Below are 25,591 nucleotides of genomic sequence, written 5' to 3'. Positions count from 1 at the left end.
GAAGAAGAACTGCTCATTGTCGCGCATGCGTTCCTCGATGTATGGCATGGCACAAAAGTGGCGCTATATCGTTTCAACCTCTACTCAGGTAAGAATTTCCAATACCTTTTGTACAATTTTACGGTTAATTAGTCAAAGTTGCAACAACTAGCTATGGTGTAAGACAGATGTCCACGGACTTCCCGTGTCTCCTGATATGTTTTAAAGTAAAACAAGGTGACCACTTAGCAGTAAATGTTTAACCCGCCTGAGATTGTATTTATTTCTCATCCTCTTGCCTCTGCCCTCTCTTATTGTTTCGCGCTGTCTCTAATGGCGGACGTGAGGCGGTCCTGCTTGCTGACGGAAGAGGGGCACATTTTAGCCGTTGTGGAATATGTTATATTATTTAGAATAGATTTGGAATAGTGTTGTAAAAACGACATACTGAGAATGATTGTTTTTAGGTCTGTCAAGTATTTTCACACAAACAGGGCAGTTAGACATGTAACAGTATAGCGCCTCCCTTCGGCAAGTTGACTACGTCACGTGTATTTTCTTTGGTTGCACCGAATATTTTATGGGGTAACTTTCCAATTAAACGTTGACTTTACACAGTTATCTCAAATACAAGACATTTGTTTTGACTTGTGAAAACAATGTCCACTGTATTGTGTTCGGAGCACGGTCGTTTTTTTTCCTTCTATGTAGTGCTCTTGGATTTGTGTCGGTTACATGACTCGCCAGCACATGTGTTACTAATAGTCGGAATAATTTATACTTTTTCTGTAATAACAATGACACAGTCTGGTTGGCTCTCCTCCCTCCGGCTCGCCTCTAATCCATTCCCGCCAGCACGGGTGGGTATAGCTACAGTTTGTAAGGAGGTAGGCTGTCATAGGGACAGCCGTGGTTGGGCGTACAATTGGCTCAGCGTTGTCTGGGTTTGACCAGGGTAGGCTGTCATTGTAAATAAGAATTTGTTCTTAATTGTCTTGCCGGCTTAAATTAAGTAATGTGTTCTAAATACATAAATCCAAGATACTCCATTTAGTATGGTATTAATTTGTGTTACCATTTCGTATGATGCACTACATGACAGCCCCAGACTATTATTCCTCCTCCACCAAACTTGACAGTTGGAACTATGCATTCGGGCTGGTAGCGTTCTCCTGACATCTGCCAAACCCAGATTCGTCCGTAGGACTGCCAGATGGTGAGGCGTGCGTCATCACTCCATAGAACGCTTGAACCTGGCCAACATCCTGTGAAATTGTAGAGCGCCAAATTCAAAAACAGAAATACTCATTATAAAAATTCATAAATATACAAGTGTTATACATCAGTTTAAAGATGAACTTCTTGTTAATCCAACCACTGTGTCAGATTTCAAAAAGGCCTTACGGCGAAAGCATACCATGTGATCATCTGAGAACAGCACCCAGCAGACAAATCATTACAAACAGTAACCAGCCAAGTAGAGGAGTTACACAAGTCAGAAATGGAGATAAAATTAATCACTTACCTTTGATCTTCATATGGTTGCACTCACAAGACATTAATTTACTCAATAAATGTTTGTTTTGTTCGATAAAGTCTCTCTTAACCTGTAGTGACGCCCAGCCCGTGAACGGGACCGTTATCATCATCTGACACTAATTAGCATAATGCAACGGACATAAATCTTCCTATTCATGAAAATCACAAGTGAAATATATTGGAACACAGCTTAGCCTTTTGTTAATCACCCTGTCATCTCAGATTTTCAAAATATGCTTTACAGCCAACGCTAGACAAGCATTTGTGTAAGTTTATCATAGCCTAGCATAACATTATGCCTTGCTAGCAGCAGGCAAACTTCTCACGGAAATCAGAAAAGCAATCAAGTTAAATAGTTTACCTTTGATGAACTTCGGATGTTTTCACTCACGAAACTCCCAGGTAGACAGCCAAAGTTCATTTTTTCCCAAAATATTATTTTTGTAGGCGAAATAGTTTGTTCTTCACGTTTGGCTGAGAAATCGCCCGGAAATTGCGGTCACCACAACGTCGAAAAATATTCCAAATTAGCTCAATAATATCGACAGAAACATGGCAAACGTTGTTTAGAATCCATCCTCAAGATGTTTTTCTAATATCGATTCGATAATATATCCGTCGGGACAATTCCTTTTTCTCTAGGACCGATTGGAGTAATGGCTACCACTGCACTTTACGCGAGAATCTCTCTCGGAGCCACCATCTGACCACTTACGCAATGTGCCCCCATACGGCTATTCTTCAACAGAAATGCGTAAAACTACGTCACAATGCTGTAGACACCTTGGGGAATACGTAGAAAGCGTAAGCTCATTGATGGTACATTCACAGCCATAATAGGGAGTCATTGGAACGCAGCGCTTTCAAAACCTGGGGCACTTCCGGGCTTTCGCCTGCAACATCAGTTCTGTTATACTCACAGACAATATCTTTACAGTTTTAGAAACGTTAGTGTTTTCTATCCAAAGCTGTCAATTATATGCATATTCTAGCATCTTTTCCTGACAAAATATCCCGTTTAAAACGGGAACGTTTTTTTTCCCAAAAATGAAAATACTGCCCCTTAACACCAAGAGGTTAATATCCAAAAACCTCAGTTTTTTTGCTTGCACGTTTTGTTCGATAATCCACAGGCTCAAACGCAGTAACAGGCAGACTAAAAATCCAAATGGTATCTGTAAAGTTCGTAGAATCATGTCAAACAATGTTTTATAATCAATCCTTAGGATTTTAGCCTAAATAATGGATAATATTTCAACCGGACAATAACGTCAATATAAAAGGTAAACAAAAAAGGCGCGCTCTCTGTCTTGTGCATAAAAAGTCTCTGGGCACTGAATGGTCCACTCATTCAGTGGTCTTACTCCCTCATTTTTCAGAATACAAGTCTGAAACCATTTCTAAAGACTGACATCTAGTGGAAGCCATAGGAAGTGCAATTTGACTCCTAAGTTAATGGATACTGTAATGGCATTCAATAGAAAACTACAAACATTTAAAAAAAGTCCACTTCCTGAATGGATTCTTATCATGTTTTTGCCTGTGAAATCAGTTCTGTTATACTCACAGACATTATAATAACAGTTTTGGAAGTGTTACTGTTTTCTGTCCAAATCGACCAATTATATGCATATCCTAGCTTCTGGGCCTGAGTAGCAGGCAGTTTACTTTGGGCACGTTTTTCATCCGGAAGTGAAAATCGTGCCCCCTACCCTAGTGAAGTTAAGTACTGCCTGTGTTGAGCACAAGGAGCTGTGGGCTTCTGCTATGGTGATGGTGGACCTCTGCAGATAGGCGGACAGTTTGCGCCGGTGTGTTAGTGTGTCATGCAGGAAGCCACAGAAGCGGATAACAGCCTCCCTCGCAGTACTGGCCTTGGCCTGCTAGACATTTTGGGCATCAGCATATTGAATCTTAAATAGATAAAGAACAAAGACATACAAATAGTAAATTGCTGTCCAAAAAAACCTATATTAGATATGACACATTTTATCAGTGCATAAATCATGGAAACATGGTACCAATTGTAACTGTGTATGTTGTTATTTACTGGACATTACATATTGATGATGACTTTTGGAGTACTTAGCATAGCAATCTAAAGCCAGTACCTGTTCCAGGTGCTGGACAAGCCCCTGGTAACCTCGCAGGAAGTGTTCCAGTGCACGCAGTAGGTGTCCTACCCATCGGGTCCCGCCAATTCTGGTGGGCACCAGTGGTGTGTGCCCAAGAACCTGGAAGCTGTTTACCAGTTTTGCCCAGTTCAGTGGACTGGTGTGGTAGAAGGTGTAGAGCCCACTGATGAGGTCTTCTACTTTCTGAAACATCAAATCAAATTTGATTTTTCACATACTAGAGGTCAACCGATTAATCGGAATGGCCGATTTCAAGTTTTCATAACAATCGAAATCGGTATTTTTGGGCGCCGATTTTGCAGATCAAAAAAATATTTTATTTTTATACCTTTTATTTACCTAGGCAAGTCAGTTAACACATTCTTTGTTTCAATGACGGCCTAGGAATGGTGGGTTAACTGCCTCGTTCAGGGGCAGAACGACAGATTTTCACCTTGTCAGCTCGGAGAATCCAATCTTGCAACCATACAGTTAACTAGTCCAATGCAATAATGACCTGCCTCTCTCTCGTTGCACTCCACAAGGAGACTGCCTGTTACGCGAATGCAGTAAGCCAAGGTAAGTTGCTAGCTAGCATTAAACTTATCTTATAAAATAACAATCAATCCTAATCACTAGTTAACTACACATGGTTGATGATATTATTAGATATTATCTAGCGTGTCCTGCATTGCATATGATCTGGCTAAGCATACAAGTATCTGACCGAACGGTGGTAGGCAAAAGCAGGCGCGTAAACATTAATTCAAACAGCACTTTCGTGCATTTTGCCAGCAGCTCTTCGTTGTGCGTCAAGCATTGCGCTGTTTATGACCTCAAGCCTATCAACTCCCGAGATGAGGCTGGTGTAACCAAAGTGAAATGGCTAGCTAGTTAGCGCACGCTAACTAGCGGGACGGAAGCTATACTGTTACACTGGCAGTACTAAAGTGCCAAAAGAACATCCAATAGTCAAAAGGTTAATGAAATACAAATGGTATAGAGGGAAATAGTCCTATAATTCCTATAACTACAACCTAAAACTTCTTATCTGGGAATAAGGAACCACCAGCTTTCATATGTTCTCATGTTGTGAGCAAGGAACTGAAACGTTAGCTTTCTTACATAGCACATATTGCTCTTTTACTTTCTTCTCCAACACTTTGTTTTTGCATTATTTAAACCAAATTGAACATGTTTCATTATTTACTTGAGGCTAAATTGATTTTATTGATGTATTATATTAAGTTAAAATAAGTGTTCATTCAGTATTGTTGCAATTGTCATTATTACAACAAACAAAATGTAAAAATTGCCCTGGTGAAAAGCAGTGGTTTTCGCTTTCAGTTTTGCGTGAATGCTACCATCAATCCACGGTTTCTGGTTTGGGAATGTTTTAATAGACGCTGTGGGTACGACATCGCCAATGCGCTTTCTAATGAACTCGCTCACTGAATCAGCGTATTCGTCAATGTTGTTGGACGCAATGCGGAACATATCTCAATCCACGTGATAGAAGCAGTCTGTTCCTAGAGCGATCATCACATTGGACCGGATGGCATCAAAAGTTCATTTCAAGGCGGTGTGCCATACAGTGGATGGCGATGATTTAGGCCCCACCCCCCTTCAGCATGCTGACCACACCGTTCTTGGCTCTGGTCATCACAGCAGCTCCATCTGTTCCCAGAGCGACCAACTTGCTCCCCCAATCCTCACACACTCCCTCCATGATGGCGTTGCTTATGTGTTCCGCATGTTCGACTTTCTTGATCGACTTTCTCGATCTTGGCCTTGTGACAGAATCTGACAAACTAACTTCTCCTCTTTCACAAAACTGTCTGTTTTGGAGGAAAAAGTTGGTGTTTTTCAGATTGTCTTTGATGTTTCTCTCCACCTCTGCAATATGGTGCATAAACTCTTTGGCATGCTTCTCATTTCTCTATGTTGAGCCCACAGTGATTCCTATTTTTTTTTTCATGCAAAAAATCAAACTAAATTAATTAGATATTCAATCATGTTATCCAATATAGCTGGCAGTTGATTGTGCTAAATTAGCCTTCTACCCTTTTGTGTACTTAAGGATCAACACTATAAGGCTGGTAAAGTTAACAAATTCACAATGCTTTAAAATGTAAACCGCACCTGGAGACAAACATTAAAATACAATGTTACAGAGCCACAGGAAAGCATGGAGATCCATGTCAGCATCAGTAGGCCTATCATTTTATGGTGTTCATACACTATTTTGAGGTGAACAAAAGCTTATCAAGAGCTGAGAAATAACCTACAATACTGGACCACGTCTGCTAAATAGACTTGAAAAAACTACCTACAAAAGTACTAGTCTAGCTACAAGAGTTAACAACATTTTCTCTTACTCGCACATCCACTGGATGTCAGAAAGTGGTCTCGCCTTCTTGCCAATGACATGTACAGTCCTAAACAGTATCTTCGTGTTGGTCTGCTCTGCCATTGCCATTAGCACCGTCACAGAGGGTGTCGAGGGGGGGCTCCGATTGGTTGCCTGCGTGTCTGTGTCCCTGGCTCAATGTGACACTTGCTGTGTTCATGTTCACAAATGTTCTCCAGCTTAATTTCCGTGTTTTATTTCCGATGACAAATTAGTTGTTTATGCTTTTATCTTTAGCGTACTTGCGACACCACACAGAACAACTCATCGCCTCTGCATCATACTGTAGCTAGCCTCTTGAAACTCCATCTCCATTTCTCACAAAACATTCTTTTTTTTATGTGAATTGTCCTCCTTTTCGTCGGTGGGTTTTTGTTTCAAAGGTTGGCTTACGCCAGGTAAATGTCGCCACATAACAGCTATTTAATGAACAATATCTAGCAGCAGACCTGTGACAAGTGAGCGACGTTGAGAAGCTGATGCCCTGTACGGTAAACAGTGCTGCGAAACTAGGAGCACTAGAGGCGATCTGTGGCTGGCAAACATGAGTAATTTCCTCCGAACCATCATGCCAGATATTTTATTATGTGACTTTTGGTAAAAAGATTTTCCTGTCAGTGCCGTGAAAAGCCTTCTGAGATTTACTCGCCAAATGGAAAATGTACCCGCATTTGGCTCTTGACGGGTGTTCATTTCGGACCCTGCTTGTATGTGTATATACAGTATAGTGGATGTTATGAGTTACAATTAGTATGATATGTTTCGAATTTCAAATATTACATGATGTTACAAGTTTTGCAAAAAGTATATGTTATGAATTCCAATTTGTTGTGTCTGACATTGGCTTGGTGGCTAATGCTAGCTAGCTAGCTAGCTGGTTAAAGTTAAGATGAGGGTTACATTCAGGAGTTAGGATTAGGAAGACGACTACAAAATCCAGATCATTCTGTTTCAAAATTGCTAAAGTTGTTCAAGATGAGATTCAACACGCAACCCATCCACCCCAACCAACCACCCTCCTTTAGTTTTTGCCTGAAGTAACCTTATGTCTTATGTAACTTACTTACTGACTTTATTGTCCCCATGGGGAAATTTTGTTGCAGTGTCATGTACACATTTAAAGTGGCGTTTAAATACAAAACAAGATTGACAATACAACTTTCATAAGTTACGCACCAATAAAAATAACAGTAAGAAATATCAAATTATTCATTTTATTTTTTTAACAAGTAAAGACTAGCCTGCTGGCCTTAAGGGGTCAATGGGAACATTCGCCCGAGATATTTAGGAGGGATATTACATCTGGCACAAATGATTGTCTCGTTCTGTTTTTCCTGCTGAGGGGGGCCCTATACCTGCGCCCAGAGGGGAGTAATTCAAAGTCCAGGTACAGGGGGTGGCTTGGGTCTAAAATGATTTTGTGAGCCTTACGGAGGGCCCTGACCTTAAGATCTCACCCAGGCCTGTCTGTTTGACTCCAAGTACCTTGCTTGCTGTGGTAATAATCCTTCTCAGCATGTTTCTCTGGCTGACGGTGGCATTGCCAAACCAACAAACAATACAAGAAGTTAAAATACTCTCAATAAAGGATTTGTAAAAGAGAGTCGATATAGTACAGTCTATATTAAAAGAGCCCAACTTTCTTTAGAAAGTACAGTCTCTGTTGGCTCTTTTTGTAGGTCAGGGCTGTACATTTACTCCACTGAAGCTTATTGTCTAAAAGGACACACAAACTAATTTCACTCGTGCAAAAGAGGGAGGCGTGCACTGCTGGTGCTAGCACATGCGCAGATCAAATACACCACAAACTCCAATTAGTGTTCACGTGTCCTTTATAATTCGAAATATTGCTGAAAACAATCAATGACCGTACACCAATTTTGAATATAAGCAGCGTAAGATGTTTGACTAATGCCATTCGCTACCCAAGAATAGCAAAGCACCCTTTACTGGCTCAAACAGTTGTCCAATCAGCTTAGTAAACTTTTGGGATTTTTTTTTGACCAGATACAATGCTATTTCACAGTGAAACAAATTAACTGGTACAAAAGGTATTGACCGTAGAGCCCCGATAAAGGATTGGAGGCACAGATCTGGGGAAGGGTACCAAAAAATGCATTGAAGGTCCCCAAGAACACAGTGTCCTCCATCATTCTTAAATGGAAGAAGTTTGGACCCACCAAGACTATTCCTAGAGCTATCTGCCTCGTCAAAATGAGCTATCGGGGAGAAGGGCCTTGGTCAAGGAGGTGACAAGAACCCAATGGTCACTCTGACAGATCTCCAGAGTTCCTCTATAGAGATTGGAGAACCTTCCAGAAGAACAGCCATCTCTTCAGCACTCCACCAATCAGGCCTATATGGTAGAGTGGCCAGACGGAAGAAAGTCCTCAGTAAAAGGCACATGACAAATCGCTTGGAGTTTGCCAAAAGCCACCTAAAGGACTCAGATTATCTGGTCTGATGAAACCAACATTGAACTCTTTGGCCTGAATGCCAAGCATCACTCCTAGAGGAAGCCTGGTGCCACCCTAGGGTGAAGCATGGTGTTGGCAGTATCATGCTGTGGAGATGTTTTTCAGGGACTGGGAGACTATTCAGGATCGAGGTAAAGATTAACAAAGTACAGAGTGATCCTTGATGAAAACCTGTCCACAGCGCTCAGGACCTCAGACTGGGGTGGAAGTGCACCTTCCAACAGGACAACGACCCTAAGCACACAGCCAAGACAATGCAGGATTGGCTTCGGGACAAGTCTCCTTAATGTCCTTGATTGACCCAGCCAGAGCCAAGACTTGAACCTGATCTAAAATGTCTGGAGGGGCCTGAAAATAGCTGTGCAGCAATGCTCCCCATCCAACCTGACAGAGCTTGAGGATCTGCAAAGAATGGGAGAAACTCTCCAAATACAGGTGTGCCAAACTTGTAGTGTCATACCCAAAAAGACTCAGCTGCAATCGATGCCAAAAGTGCTTGAACAAAGTACTGAGTAAAGGGTCTGAATACTTATGTAAATGTGTGTTTCTGTTTTAATTTTAATAAATTAGCAAAAATGTCTGATGTGAAGTGAAATCACTGTTACACTAAACAAAGAGCTGCAGTCAGTTTTAGAATGGGTGGAATGTAATAAGCTAGTACTAAATATTTAAAAAAGAAAGCATTGTATTTGTGACAAACATTCCCTGAACACTAAATCTTGTAATGAATAATGTTGAAATTGAGCAAGTTGAGGAGACTGTCATGTTCAAAACATTAATGCAACAGTAGCTAAGATGGGAAGCGGGCGGTCTGTAATAATGCGCTACTCTGCTTTCTTGACATTGCTATCAACAAAACAAGGTCTATAGGCCCTAGTTGTGTTGTAACTGGACTACTGCCCAGTCATATGGTCAAGTGCCACAAAGAGGGACATAGGCAAATTACAGTTGGCCCAGAGCAGCAAGGCTGGTCCTTAAATGTACACACAGAGCTAACTCAATGACATGCATGTCAGTCTCTCCTGGCTCAAAATAACAAAGAGATTGACTGCATCACTACGTGTCTTTGTGAGAGGTATTGACAGCACTGATCTGTCTTTTTAAACAACTAGCACACAGCTCAGACACCCAATGGGTATCCCTAATAAACATACTCGGCCTACTGCCATAATCAGTTTAATATTGAATTATTAGTGTTCATGTAAACGTGGGCTATTCAATGAGAGAAGTTCAGAAATAGACAAGATGACGACGTACACATTACATTGTTTGATTACTTCATGGAGCAAAAATGTATTTTAAGAACGGCACATTTTCAAACGTTCCATCTGCAACTAGCGATAGTTTAGGAGACACCGGTGTCTTCCATGTCGAGAATGAAGAAAGTATCGCCACCTTTAGATTAGTTGACCGTGCTTTTCGTTATCTAATCTGTAGGCTTGGGCGGTGTCCATATTTTTATATTGTCATACCATCCTTCTCTCATAGTGGGATTTACAATATTACCGGGTGTTTAAAAACGCAAGAAAAGCCCATTGGTCCTCTACCAGAATGTGAGCAAAACTAGCACAAACAAATGGCGAAATCACATAGACGCTGTTAGTTTTCGCTTGTTAGCATTTAGCTAGCAAACTAATTGCAAATCCAGCTCAAAGTTATACAAGCATAGCTATTAGCTACCAAATGTCATTTTTGATAAGTGTGGACATTTACAAGCAGAAGTGAACAAGATAAATTGTGCAAATGAACAAAGTTGTGATTCATGGTTTTCTGAATGAAGAGCAGCAGGGTTACAGAGAGCAGATGGGAGAAGAACGCAGGTGGGAAGCACAGGAAAATAATTGCAGCTGTACAGAACTCATCCAGAACTCTGACTTCTGTCAGGAAGCCATTAATACATTTATGATGGCAATAATTTAGTAGTGAATTGCATACATCACCTTGTGCGCCACACAACAGACTCGCTGATAGATATTGAATGCTATGGAATAATCAGCTCGCTTTCTCCCGTTGTGCTATTTACAAACAAGTGACTGGCTCAATTGTTCTGGGAACTATGGTGAGCTTCATAATTTAAAATATTGTGACAGGGAAATCAAGAACGCAGTCTGCTTTACCTCCTAAGGTATTGCACAAGTTGACTGCAGATAATAACTTCAAGTAGCTACAAATATTCACATTTGTTGAAACACTTCACAGAAGTAGTTTTGACAGTATTGAAAAGCCACCCCGTGACTTTTTCCAAATACCCTGGTATACGGTATACCGCCCAAGCCTACTAAGCTGTAACGGGTATGGAAGTATGCCAGAGTACATTATTTCATACCCTGTATACAAACTGTAGCTTGGATGGGAATGGAACTGTTTTGTAGTCATCAAGTTAACTCACTGACCTCATCTACCCCTCTTCTCTGTTCGCTAGAGCGGCTTATCGGGTATCCATAATTTTATATTTGTCATCGGTCTATTATCCACCTAATGTGTTGGACCAATCGCTCTAAGTTTTCTGAATAAAAATGATAACTCGGGGCAGGTTGACATCATTATCCGTTTACCTTGAGAGTGGAGGAGCTGTGGAATGAAAGTTATACCCAGTTTTTGTAGTCAAGGGCACGGCCTCATAGGGGGGAAAAGAGCGCTTTGGGACAAATGTGGTAGGCTTTATTTTTTTCATGTATTGAGCCACATCATTAGGATCCTCAGCTGTTAGTATCTCTGAACATGGGGTTTGATGGCAAGAAATTATGAGTTGCATTCGCAGTCTAGCAACAGGAACGTGCAATAACATCTGCTAAACATGTGTATCTGTAATTTAGCATATTCCGGTGTTTCAAAACCGTAAGAAACTGATTAGTGAACTTGACCACCACCCAATTTTTTCTGATGTCATCAAGCAAGCAAAGTAACAAACAAACCTTGGAATGAAATTTACAGAATGGAAACAAATGTGTGACAGCTCTTTTTTTAAATTGCTGTGTGAGTCACATTACATGGGTTTTTGTAAGCCTGACACATTAATTAAACTACTGGATTTTGCCTAGGCTTCAGAATTGTATGATATTTCACGTTGCACTTGGAGAATATTTTCCCTTCATTGTCCATGGTTTGAGACAAAATGGATCCCATGATGCTGAGGCAGTTGCCGTGTTTACTATGTTGTCATAACAAAATTACCATTCAGTTGTGTTCAGCTTTGGTCTTTGGGGGTGTCCGTCACACTCATGAACGGCTGTGCAACAGCATTGGCGTGCTATGTCTCTGTGGCAACTACAATCAGTTGCAGTCTACAACCATGTTTGATATAGTTGATTGGCTTATACATGGACCCAAACTGGAGAATGAGTGTGGCCAGGTAGTGCTGCATCTCGGCTCCCGTTTAGTGCCTACTGCCTAGTACTGAATGTTAGCCTGATGTCTACCTTCAGATAACAACCAACCCCCATGGTAGTCTCCTGATCACTATGGCAACCAAGGTGTTGGATCACTTGTCCACCTCTACCATCTCTGTTGCCAAAGGGGGAAGAGAGAGACCGAGGATAGATATTTATTTATTTATTTCACCTTTATTTAACCAGGTAGGCAAGTTGAGAACAAGTTCTCATTTACAATTGCGACCTGGCTAAGATAAAGCAAAGCAGTTCGACAGATACAATGACAGAGTTACACATGGAGTAAAACAAACATACAGTCAATAATACCGTATAAACAAGTCTATATACAATGTGAGCAAATGAGGTGAGAAGGGAGGTAAAGGCAAAAAAGGCCATGGTGGCAAAGTAAATACAATATAGCACAATAAAACACTGGAATGGTAGTTTTGCAATGGAAGAATGTGCAAAGTAGAATTAAAAATAATGGGGTGCAAAGGAGCAAAATAAATAAATTAATTAAATACAGTTGGGAAAGAGGTAGTTGTTTGGGCTAAATTATAGGTGGGCTATGATATGTGACAGTGTTTGTAGGGGGAGGTAGATGTTTGAATGAGAGGAGAACCTGGACAGAAGGAGTAGAGGGAGCCCAAACGGGGTATGTGGTAGAGGTCGACCAAAATGAGTGTGCTATATGACATTTATCATGAAGTCACCCAGGTGTCCCAAACAAGTAGCCCAAATGTACCCAAGTGGCCAAATTGGTGAAGTTATACATTTTGAACAGAATAACTATATACAAAATACCAAAATGGTATTCTACCCCCCCCAAAAAAAAGTGGAGAAAACATTTTTTTTAAATACTCGCATTTACAAAATAACACTTTCAATATTTGGAAGAACTGCAGTCCTCTACACAATATTATGCTGCGGATGCCAGGTGCCATAGCACATCCATGCCTGCAGAAATACATTTGGGCAGATGAACACCACTTGTGGCAGAAGCTGGATGAACCAGCTTCAGTCGGGATGGACACCTTGGCACTGGGGGCTCCCATTCGGAGTCAGTGTCACTGTGAAAGAAAATGTTCAGTTAGAATAGTTTCACATATGAGCCCTGTATCAACAGGTATAATAAACAGATATATATATATATATGAGTACAGGGAACATAAGGTTGAATATATTATTATAGATCTGCTAGATCTACTGTCTCTATTATATTATGACAGGCCAGCTAGATCTACTGTCTTCATTTCACTTTGGCCATTGTTGTGGGCCTGCCCTCCCCTCAACAGCCTCAAATAGGCTATTTCATTTCACAAATAATATTTTATATTATTTATTTCAAACAACGGCATTAGCATGAAAAGAACTTACCAGTCCAAAACAATGTCCTCTCCGTTCAAAAAATATTCCTCCATTTGGGAATCGCTAAATGAATCATCCTCGATCAATTTCTTCTAAAATTGTGTGTACATCTGTATATCTAGACTTCGATTTAGCTTTTCCTGACTTAGTCGCCATACTGATTGATATATATAAACAGCTGAATATGTGCTTTACCAAAACAATGCTGTGCGCAACATGTGTTGCTCCTTCCGGTATGAATCATCAATGGCGAATTAACCTCTTTACGCCGGAGTTTACTACATGGGTTGGTCTTCTGACACACAAACGTTACATATTGCCGTTTACCTCAGCTCATTGGCCATCTACCCAGCTAGATTTCAAGACGATCAGTGGTCATTGGGTTAAAATACAGTCAATCAACGAAACAGCAGGCAAATCATTGGTGCACAATGATGTCATTACTTGTCTTCAAATCGGTTTCTTTCAGTCAATACGTCCCGCGAAATGAGTTACAAACAAACCAAACCTGATGGGTCATTTCACGGGACGTATTGACTGAAAGAAACCGGTTGGTTGGTTGTGTTACAAACAAACCAGTTGATTGCAATGAAACCAAACATGACTGGAAAAGTCACGTTCTGTGTGTATTTACCTCGAATGTGTCATCAAATGGAATGAGACGGAATTCACGACAAGCGGTTCACGAAATGTTTTGTGTTAGGCTATAAAAATGGATTTTATCAAACAAAAAAACATTCATTGTGTAACAATGAGCATTGGGATTGCAAACCGAGGAAGATCGTCAAAGGTAAACAATTTATTTCAATGCAGTTTGTGATTTTGTTACGCCTGTGCTGGTTGAAATAGTTGTTTTTTATGGGGCTCTATCCTCAGATAATCGCATCGTATTCTTTCGCAGTAAATACTTTTTTAAATCTGACAACGCAGTTGGATTAGCAAGATTCTAGGCTTTCGAAACATGTGAGACACTTGTATTTTCATAAATGTTTAATGACTATTTATGTAGCGATCACCGTATGTTTTCGAATTTCAGCCCGCTACCGGGTTCCGTGCGCAGAGAGGTTAAGAACACATTCTTACTTTCAATGACGACCTAGGAACGGTGGGTTTAACTGCCTTGTTCAGGGGCAGAATGACAGATTTTTACCTTGTCAGTTTGGGGATTCAATCTTGCAACCTTATAGTTAACTAGTCCAATGCTCTAAGAGACATTGGTTGCTTTCCAGAAACACATTCTATTCAGGAATTCTAGAGACTTCCCTAGGCATTGTAAAACATACCTGACATTCTGTGCATGCCTGCGCAGTTTTGGTGTATTTGAAAGACTACTGTGGTCAGAGGACAATGACAGGGTTGTATGTGGAGCATAAAAAGTCCTGCAATACCAGACTGTCCAGGGGAGCCACTGTCTTGCAAGAATACTAATCTCTGCACATTTTCTCTTATCCTGTCCCTCTTTCTAGTCCCACCTACTAGAGGTCGACCGACTATAACTTTTCAACGCCGATACCGATTTATTGGAGGACCAAAAAAAGCCAATACCGATTATTCTGCCTATTTTATAAATTTTTTAAAATATATAATAATTTTTAAAAAATGTAATAATGACAATTACAACAATACTGAATGAACACTTATTTTAACTTGATATAATACATCAATAAAATCAATTTAGCCTCAAATAAATAATGAAACATGTTCAATTTGGTTTAAATAATGCAAAAACAAAGTGTTGGAGAAGAAAGTAAAAGTACAATATGTGCCATGTAAGAAGGCTAACGTTTGATGTTCCTTGCTCAGAACATGAGAACATATGAAAGCTGGTGGTTCCTTTTAACATGAGTCTTCAATATTCCCAGGTAAGAAGTTTTAGGTTGTAGTTATTATAGGAATTATAGGACTATTTCTCTCTATACCATTTGGATTTCATATACCTTTGACTATTGGATGTTCTTATAGGCACTTTAGTATTGCCAGTGTAATAGTATAGCTTCCGTCCCTCTCCTCGCCACTACCTGGGCTCGAACCAGGAACACATCGACAACAGCCATCCTCAAAGCATCGTTACCCATGCAGAGCAAGGGGAATAACCACTGCAGGTCTCAGAGCGAGTGACGTTTGAAACGCTATTAGCGTGCACCCCACTAACTAGCTAGCCATTTCACATCGGTTACACCAGCCTAATCTCGGGCATTGATAGGCTTGAAGTCATAAACAGCGCAATGCTTGAAGCACAACGAAGAGCTGCTGGCAAAACACATGAAAGTGCTGTTTGAATGAATGCTTACGAGCCTGCTGGTGTCTACCATTGCTCAGACTGCTCTATCAAATCATAGACTTAATTATAACATAATAACACACAGAAATACGAGCCTTAGGTCATTAATATGGTCGATTCCGGAAACTATCATCTCGAAAACAAGAAGTTTATGCTTTCAGTGAAATACAGAACTGCAAATTAGGTGGCCCAAACTGTTGCATATAGCCTGACTCTGCGTGCAATGACCGCAAGAGAAGTGACAATTTCACCTGGTTAATATTGCCTGCTAACCTGGATTTATTTTAGCTAAATATGCAGGTTTAAAAATATATACTTCTGTGTAGAAAGGCATTGATGATTATGGTTAGATACACATTTTTTTTTCCCGCGAGTACGCACCGCATCGATTATATGCAACGCAGGACACGCTAGATGAACTAGTAATATCAACCATGTGTAGTTAACTAGTGATTATGATTGTTTTTTACAAGATAAGTTTAATGCTAGCTCGCAACTTACCGTAGCTTACTGCATTCGCGTAACAGGCAGGTTCCTCGTGGAGTGCAATGAGAGGCAGGTGGTTAAGTGGACTTTTATAAGCTCTGCTCAGGTAATGATTCTTAAGAAATACACCTGTTAGCCTAAAAAGTGGTTGGCTATATTCTTATTTTTTTCACATATACACAGCTTGTACCTGGAATACTTGCACTCAACATGTTTACCATGGACTATACTTACCCATAGGCTTATGGTAGGTTTATCCTAATAACCTGTTTTGTGTTTGTGTGGGTGCAGGTGGTAGCAGCCTAAATGATGGACGGGGAACACCAGGAAGAGAATCCTTCACATGAGAAAGAAAATGCTCTACACAATGAAGAGAAGACTTCATGTGATGTGGAGAAGACTTTATGTGACATGGAGAGAGCTTTGTGTGACATAAAGAAGAGTGCTGAAGAGAGCATTTCAAGTAATGACGAGAACAGTTCAGATGATGAGGTTGGACAAAGACTGGATTCAAAAGTCCCAAATGGCTCAGAGCCTCTTCCATCTAATGCAGAACACCCCTGTGATAATGAATCTGAGCCGTTGCCACAAAAAACCTCCCAAGCTAAAAAACCTCAACGTAAGAAATTCGCGCCACGGAAAGGTACACGGTCAAGCTTACGTTCTAGCACAAAAATGACAGTCAGCGCGTGTAGTATGACAGATGATGGTAAAAGAAAATGGGACAAAAAACACTTCTGCCTGTATTGCAATGAACCACACCACAAAATTGCAAGACATTTAGAAAGGATGCACGCAGAAGAAGCAGCTGTCGCTCATGCTATCAGCTTCCCTAAACTCTCTAAAATCAGATCTCTCTTGCTTGACCAACTCCGTAACAAAGGCAACTATCAAGTTCTTCAAAGTGGAGATGGTGAAATTGTGACTAAGGATAGACCCTCTTACGATGGTGTTTCTGTGCGTGACTGCCTGCCCTGCCAACACTGCTTAGCTTTTTTCAACAAAATTGATTTATGGAAGCATGAGGGCTCATGTAAAGCCAGAAAAGGACCAGATGAAAAGAGGGGAGGAAAAAGAGTGCGGGTCCAGGCTGCGTCCTCTCGACTTCTTCCACTGCCTGTCTACTCTACTGGAGGGTGTGAAGAAATAATACACAATATGAATCAAGATGACATCTTATGCCACATCAAAAATGATCCCCTAATATGTAAATATGGCAATGCATTATCTGCAAAGCATGGCCATGCCAAGTCACAGTTTACATACATTGGATCAAAAATGAGGGAATTGGCTAGATTTGTACTTACTGTAAATGAGATGGACTGTGGTGTCCAATATCTGCATGAAGTATGTGTACCATCCAAATTCAAATTGGCCGTTCATGCTGCCAGGAAAATGAGTGGTCATGACCCTACCTCCGACAGGTACAAGACCCAATCTCTTCCTTTAAAGATTGGCTATTCCTTGAAAAGAGCTACTGAAATAGCTTTTGGGGAGAGTCGTATGACAGAGGACCGTGAGGCAGAGGCACAAGCCAGAAGGTTCATTGAGCTTCTTGAAAACGATTGGAATAACTGTTTTTCTGGTTTGTCCCTCAGCGCTGTCCCTCAGTGTGATGAAGTTGATGTGTCTTCACTAACTGAGGATTTGATTAAACTTCAGAAGTTTCTCAAGGTTGCAGAGGACACAGCAAAGAGAGAATTGCTCGAGAGCCCCACCAACGCTGTCTGGAAAAAGCTCAATGAAACTCTTCTTGCTGAAATAGCTCTCTTCAACAGAAAAAGGACAGGAGAGGTTGCGAAAATGTTGTTGGAAACATACACAAACAGAAAGAAATCTCCAGCTAGTGCAGACATTTTCAATAGCCTCTCAAGGCTGGAACAGGAGCTTGGTGACGACAAACTAACCAGGGTGGAAATAGAAGGCAAAAATGGTAGAACAATGCCGGTCCTACTAACGGCGAGGATGATCTCATCTCTTGAGATCCTAATTGCAAACCGAGACAAAGTTGGTGTGTCAAAGGACAACCCTTATGTCTTTGCACGGAGCCCAGATGCAGCAAGCTACGTCAGAGGGTCTGACTGTTTGAGGAAATTTGCTCATGAGTGTGATGCAAAGAATCCTGAAAGTCTGATCCATGCTACAGTCAGGAAAGAGGTTGCTATCCATTGCCAAATTCTGAACTTAAATGAAAGTGAATTGGATCAGGTGGCAAAATTATTGGGACATGACACCCAGGTCCACAAAGAGTACTACAGACTGTCTGAAAACGCAGCACATCTAGCAGAAATCAGCAAATTGCTGCTTGCAATGGATCAGGTTCCAGTGGTAATACCAGGACCATCTGAGGAAAGGATTGTTTCACCTACATATGGTGAGTATCTGTTGCTTTGGATAGTATTTGGAGAACATTTTCATTTTGTTTCAAGGGTTAAATGTTCAGTCAAAATCACAATTCAAATTTTGTGCCATTTACATGTTGACTAGAGCTAGATTTTTGAGAAGCTCGCAACTCATTACCCTAAACTATTTTCTCTTCCTCTTACAATGTATGATAATGACACATTCATGAATCATTTTCTTCTCTGTATTCATTTCATAGGGGCATATTCTGCAGGGACATATTCAGCGGGAACCGATTCTGCGAGGGCGTATCCTACTGGCACATATACCACTGGGTCATCTTATCCTACAGCGACATATTCAGCAAAGTCATATACATTGGGGGCACAGCCTTCAAGGTCATATCATGCTGGGACATATCCTGAGAAGTCATATCCTTCTGGATCACATTCTGCAAGGTCATATCATGCTGGGACAGATTGTGCAAGGGTGTATCCTACTGGGATAAATCCTGCTAGATCATATTCTGTGACACATCCTGCAGAGACCTATCCAGCAGCTTCGTATGCTGCCGGGACACATCTTGCAAGTTCATATCCTGCAAGTCCTTATGACCTATCATCTCCTGCAAGATCATATACTTCGGGGACAAATCCTGCAAAATCATATCCTCAAGAGACATATCCTATGGGGACATATCGTGCAGGGACACATCTTGCGGGGTCACAACTTGCAAGGTCATATTCTGCCGGAACATATCCTGCACAGACACTTCCAGCACGTACTGTTATTACGCCAACACTTAATGCATCAACACTTCCTGTTGGGGCAGTGCCTGTGGTTGCTGTTCCTTTGGGTGCAGTTCCTTTGGGGACAGGTTCTGTGGGGACAGATAAGGTGGGCACAGTGTGGAAACAGAGGATGTGGAGTGATGCAGCTAAGGCTGCGGTGAACCGTCAGATGGGACACTTTATCTCAATGATGGAGGTTCCAGGTAAACAGGACTGTGAAGTTTGCCTGCACAATGAACCAGCTCTAAGAGACAGGACATGGAGAGACATCAAAAACTATGTGCACAACACAGTAAAATCTATAAAACGAAAGAATGGCCTTACAAGAGTGGACCCCACAAAACAGACAAAGAAAGGAGCAGCAAAGAAACAAAAAGAGGCAAAGCATGTTAAAGAATGGGTTGGTGGAACAATGACAGTACCTGCACAGGGTCAAGAAGACAGACTTGAGGCAGGTCCTGTGGCAACACCAAGGAAACAGAAGATATGGGGTAATGAGGCTCAGGCTGCGGTCAGGCGGCAGCTAGGAGACTTCACTAAACTGATGAAGATTCCAGGTAAAAAGGAATGTGATGCATGTCTTGCAGCTGAACCAGCTCTGCAAGGCAGGACATGGAAAGATGTAAAAAACTATGTGCGTAATACATTAATGACAATGTGCAGGAGGCATATTTCAGGCAAACAAAACATGGACCATGAAAAACCAAGTCCAAGGACACCGAAACCAGGGGTCCAACAAAATCCAGGGGTGCATCAGAAACCAGGGACGCTGTTGGGACTTCCAGAAGATCCTCCTGTTTATCTGTATTTATGATTACCTTGAACTAGTTTTAAAAGCTTTTGATTTAATCTGACATCCTTGCTCATTCTGATCTCAGTTTGGAACATAAAGCAAGAATGTAGAACCATTTTAAGGACATAATATCATTACGTACTTTATTCTACAAATGTATCCGTAGTAACTAGACTACATAGTGACGTAGTATGAATATAAACTTGTTTAGCTGAATTTTACGTACTTTTTCTCAGCTTCTTTTTTAAAAATTTGGCACGATGTATTCTGACGCCCAAATTCAAAATCCTTTGGCATAAGCTACACCAACGATGTATGTAAACCCTGGATTGCTGATGCTATGTGTTGTCCTTTAAGAGGCTTTGAAGACACTGGTTGGCCTTGTTGGCACTCTCCACTAGGAGTAGTCCTCCATAGGAATGAATGACTGGAATTCTACAGTATTTTAATTAAATGTTTCAAGGACAGAATTACATGTGGTTTGTTGTTGTTGTAGTGAGGACAGTAACATTAGTACTCTAAAATACTTTAAGGAAATTGTCTTTTTGCCTGTACCATTGTATGTGTAGTTAATGTATATGTGTAGGTTGGGTTTTGAATTAAAACAACTGTTCAGCAACCCGAGGATTTAGTGGGTTAGGCTATTCCTGGTAGAAGTGCGGTGTGAATGGGTTAAAGTACTACATTTGTGCCCAGGTTAGAGAGTATGGTTTGATGTTTGAGCCGCTTGAAATCCACCAATCACGTAAAGAAAAATGTTTCTTTGGCTGTTCTAGAATTATACTGAACGAAAATTATAAGCGCAGCTTGTTACGTGTTGGTCCCATGAGCTAAAATAGATGACAAATGTTCCATAAGCACACAAACCTTATTTCTCTCAAATGTTGGGCACAAATTACTTCACAGCCCTGTTAGTAAGCATTTCTCCTTTACATTACGACTTACAGTAAGGAGGGTATACATTTTAATATTTGTTCATAATGGTCCCACGTGGGAATCAAACCCACAGCCCTGGTGTTGCAAGTGCCATGCTCTACCAACTGAGCCACACAGGACCTCCTTTACCAAGATAACTCATCCACCTGACAGGTGTGTCTCTCCCAGACTGATAAGAACCTTGGTGTGACCCTGGACAACACCCTGTCGTTCTCTACAAATATCAAAGCAGTGACCCGCTCCTGCAGGTTCATGCTCTACAACATCTGTACATTACGACCCTATTTAACACAGGAAGTGGCGCAGGTCCTAATCCAGGCCCTTGTACTCTCCCGTCTGGACTACTGCAACTCGCTGTTGGCTGGGCTCCCCACTTAACCCATTAAGCCCCTGCAACTTATCCAGAATGCTGCAGCCCGCCTGGTTTTCAAACTTTAAGTTTTTTCATGTCACCCCACTCCTCCGCACATTCCGCTGGCTTCCATTCAAAGCTCTCATCCACTACAGGACCATGGTGCTTACCTACGGAACAGCAAGAAAAACTGCCCCTCTACCATCAGGCTATGCTCAAACCCTACACCCCAAGCCGAGCACTGCGTTCTGCCACCTTAGGTGCCACCCCAGTTTACAATTGGCTCATTCATACCCCTCCTCTCTCCTGTAACTATTCCCCAGGTCGTTGCTGTAAATGAGAACGTGTTCTCAGTCAACTTACCTGGTAAAATAATGGAAAAAGAAAAGAAAGAAAAGGTCTCTTGGGTCTCCCAGCTCAGGCCAATCCAAGTTCTTCTCTTTCCTAGCACCCCTCTGTCCTGGCAAGCCCACCCATGGCTGTGCCCCTGCCCAGTCATGTGATATCCATAGATTTATATGCTTATGAATTGTAACTCAGTAAAATTATTCCAATTTTTGCATGTTGCATTTATATTTTTGTTCAATATAGAATCTTCACATGACTACACAAAGACCAGCTCCATTAAATGTTTTATTTTAATGGATTATACATGCATACATACATACATGCAAGTAACTGAAATGTGTTTTGCCAATTGGAAACAGTTCCTTCGTTCTGTGTGTGTGTGTAATTGGTTTCAGAGAATTACAGAGCCTATTCCTCTTGTACTTCGGTCTTTAGCTGTCCATGTACACTACTGTTCAAAAGTTTGGAGTCACTTAGAAATGTTTTTGTCCATTAAAATAACATCAAATTGATCAGAAATACAGTGTAGACATTGTTAATGTTGTAAATAACTATTGTAGCTGGAAACGGCTGATTTTTCTTTAAACGGAATATCTACATAGGCGTACAGAGGATCCTCCCACTCTTTCTATTCTTGTTAGAGCCAGTTTGCGCTGTTCTGTGAAGGGAGTAGTACACAGCATTTTATGAGCTCTTCAGTTTCTTGGCAATTTATTGCATGGAATAGCCTTCATTTCTCAGAACAAGAATTGACTGACGAGTTTTAGAAGAAAGTCCTTTGTTTCTGGCCATTTTGAGCCTGTAATCGAACCCACAAATGCTGATGCTCCAGATACTCAACTTGTCTAAATAAGGCCAGTTTTATTGCTGCTTTAATCAGAACAAGTTTTCAGCTGTGCTAACATAATTGCAAAAGTGTTTTCTAATGATCAATTAGCCTTTTAAAATGATAAACTTGGATTAGCTAACACAACGTGCCATTGGAAAACAGGAGTGATGGTTTCTGATAATGGGCCTATGAAGATATTCCATAAAAAATCAGCCGTTTCCAGCTACAATAGTAATTTACAACATTAACAATTTCTACACTTTATTTCTGATCAATTTTGTTATTTTAATGGACAATAAATGGTAGTGTAGGTCTACTTGTTTTATTAATGTTGCTATTATTCAGTATTGATTTCACAGCAGCAGTTTAAGTTTTTCAACACTAATTTTGGCTGACTAACCTGTATAGGGTGTGATAGCTGTTGCTTCTCTATATTATTTAATCCACTTGACTAATATTATATATTTCATCCACTTGCCTCCTAGATAATGTTATTATTGCAAGTCAATCTTTGTTGATTCTAATTGCATTAAGGTTCAAGGAGGAATTATGTAAATGAGTTTGTTTATATTTATCAGTTTGTGTAATAACTGCAACATATCTGCTACGGTGTTAGGTGTTAACTGAGGAAAAATAATCAGGGGTTTCAACCACACCCCACTATTTACTGTCTAAAGATGTTTAAATTGTTTTTTTTCACCAACATGTATTTGTTACCAAGCTGCCTTTCGTTGCCCCCTGGTGTTCATTGTGTGTAATCTAAGATACTATATTTGCTTCGTTAATAAATTGTTACTTGATGTAAATGTTAAAATGTTATTCCAGTTCTCAGAATATTCATATAGCCTTCTTGAGGTCCACCATTAGTGTTCCAACAGGGATTTAGAATTGTATCAATAACAGTTCAAGGAAACAGCTTTGAGATTTCATGACGTTGTAATGCTAGGAATCTATCATCACCATTGCTTTATGCTTTCATGAACTTAACCTTTTTGGATGAAAAGACAACGCCCTAGGTAAGTATACAATCAGCTAAACCTTCAAATAAGTGAACTGCCCCTCTAATTCTTTAAGCAATTAGCCCCTCCCCATTTATTATCATATATAACTTGTTTGCTACAAGTGGCTTTGGAAAGCTGTGGTCCTTGGTAATGAAGGTGTGTCTGTGTCTGTTGCCTCCCACAGGACTCCAGTGGTATGTCCATGAGTATGTTGGCAGCAGCAGGGGGACAGGATGACATCCTGAGGCTGCTGATAAAGAAGGGGGTGAAGGGGAACGGACGGCAGAAGAACGGCACCACTGCCCTAATGCACGCTGCAGAGAAGGTAACACAGGGCAGACTGGTTTAAACCACCTTATTACAAGTACACACATATACATTCCCCTTGTTTGTATGTTAAATATCTGTTCTGCAATGTTTACTTACTAACTTAACCCGCTATCCTTTCATTTATCATTTCAGAACTTCCTGACCACAGTTGCTATCCTCCTGGAGGCAGGGTCCTACGTCAACGCTCAGACACTGGGAGGAGAGACTGCCCTGATGAAGGTACGGGGGAGGAGAAAAAAATAAGGGGGAAATGGGGGAGGTGAAGATAAATGCTGTGTTTTAATTAGAACGCAAACATTTCTAAAAAACTAAACATTTTTGCTTTGTCATTATGGGGTATTGTGTGTAGATTGAGGGGGGGGGACGACAATTTAATCCATTTTAGAATAAGGCTGTAACGTAACCAAATGTGGATAAAGTCCAGGGCTCTTAATACTTTCCCAAATGCACTGTACATGTGCGGTGACCATAAGTTTGAAGTTGTTGTTGTTGTTTTAGGCACCTTTGCAACACAGGATTCTATATGATACATAGATGTGAGCATTACTTCTGCCTTAACAGCCATATCATTGAAATCATTTCCCCTTTTTTGTCAACTGCTGTACAAACTGGTATTGAAGTAAAACAGGGTGATATATTCGCCTAGTTCAATAAAACAGTGAGGTTTTATGTCTTGTGTCTGCCGGTACTTTGATTATGTTTTTTTCTCTGTGTGTGTATGTATTGAATGTATTGTACCGTTTCAATGTCCTGAACAGGCTCCTGGGCGGTCCTTTATCTGAACGTCATCAGTAGAGAGTCCTTTTGAGGACGAACAAAATGGCCGGAGCGGATTGAGTGACGATTGCAAGACTCATAGGGCTGTCGTCCAATTTCTCCCCCTATTGCATTTTTGTTTTAACTCCCCCTCATCGATTGAAAATAAATGGACTTTATGAATTATGTTGGAAAATCTCTGGTTTATTCTTACACCAATCCAGTTATTTTAAATCCATGAGGAAGAGTGGTCAAATGCTCACTTTGTGGAGTAGAGAATTGGAATGCAGTATTTTGAAACAGGGCATTTGTTCCTGCTTATGTGAGAGAGTAACAGCCATGGTAGCTTAGAATGCAAATCCTGCTGATGAACGACACAAGACAGATTACTTCACAACTTTGACCAGCAATTCAAGTCTGTGTCACCCATTTGTTGCAATAGAATGGACTGCCAAATGGGAATAAGTGCTTGTGAGTGGTTTGGAATTAGGATAGATGTACATCTAGATTATTTTTAAAAAATGTAATGTATATCAAATGTCTTGATAATGTATTTTTATTAATGGCCTATTAACTATAAAGGCTCATACTTGTATAATAAGCACTTTACAGGATGTAGCTGTGTGACCAACTGGGGTCGAACTCAGGTTTCCCAAGGTTGGGTTGGGCATTAGAGCCTAGGCATTAGCAGGGTGTTTACGCAAGATGCCAGATCATATCAGTAAGGTTACTCATTCACATGTGATTTACACACAGACACTATGAGCATCAACGTTCCACTCTTCAACAATAAAGTATAGCCTAATACAGTCAGTGCACATAATCATCTGCTTGCAATAGCGTAAATTCATCGCTAGGCGGGGGTTAGACTAATAAAACGATGTGGATAAAATGCCCCACAGCACAAGGGTCATGACAAGAAGGGATCCAACAGTTGTCAAAATAACGCCAGAATATGTATTTTTTTGTTGCATTTTAGCTAACCCTAACCTTTAACCCAATTCACCTAAACTGCTACGAAGTCAAATCTGACGTTAATTTGAGAAAAGCAGGACCCGTTCTACCCATTAACGTTTTTTTTAGTTGT

At 40.7% G+C, this 25,591-nt stretch overlaps 1 protein-coding gene across 3 annotated transcripts; it reads left to right on the top strand.

The window, feature by feature from the left end:
* On the top strand, nt 1-24,690 carry LOC115131099 (M-phase phosphoprotein 8-like). 3 transcript variants are annotated; one of them, XM_065017846.1, is made up of 6 exons: nt 1-88; nt 16,317-18,399; nt 18,628-23,433; nt 23,603-23,743; nt 23,881-23,967; nt 24,507-24,690. In XM_065017846.1, exons 4-6 carry the CDS (start codon nt 23,615-23,617, stop codon nt 24,528-24,530), a joined length of 240 nt encoding a protein of 79 aa, XP_064873918.1. In that variant the 5' UTR covers nt 1-88; nt 16,317-18,399; nt 18,628-23,433; nt 23,603-23,614; the 3' UTR covers nt 24,531-24,690. The 3 variants fall into 3 exon arrangements, 2 of the variants coding, with proteins under 2 accessions (XP_064873918.1, XP_064873911.1); XM_065017839.1 differs by having other exon boundaries at nt 18,628-23,743; XR_010463841.1 differs by lacking the exon at nt 1-88 and adding an exon at nt 143-216 and having other exon boundaries at nt 18,628-23,743.
* The last annotated feature ends 901 nt before the right edge of the window (nt 24,691-25,591 follow it).

This window comes from Oncorhynchus nerka, linkage group LG1 (genome assembly GCF_034236695.1).
Source record: "Oncorhynchus nerka isolate Pitt River linkage group LG1, Oner_Uvic_2.0, whole genome shotgun sequence".
NCBI classification, from domain to species: domain Eukaryota; kingdom Metazoa; phylum Chordata; class Actinopteri; order Salmoniformes; family Salmonidae; genus Oncorhynchus; species Oncorhynchus nerka.
Note: the sequence above shows the minus strand (reverse complement) of the source record. Positions and strands in the feature narration are given on the sequence as shown.

Excerpts from the sequence above, each read along its gene's own strand:
- LOC115131099 (XM_065017846.1), top strand. The coding sequence starts at position 23,615 with ATGTCCATGAGTATGTTGGCAGCAGCAGGGGGACAGGATGACATCCTG. Across the intron at positions 23,744-23,880 it reads TAATGCACGCTGCAGAGAAG|AACTTCCTGACCACAGTTGC; the intron begins GTAACACAGGGC and ends TTATCATTTCAG. Across the intron at positions 23,968-24,506 it reads GAGAGACTGCCCTGATGAAG|GCTCCTGGGCGGTCCTTTAT; the intron begins GTACGGGGGAGG and ends TGTCCTGAACAG.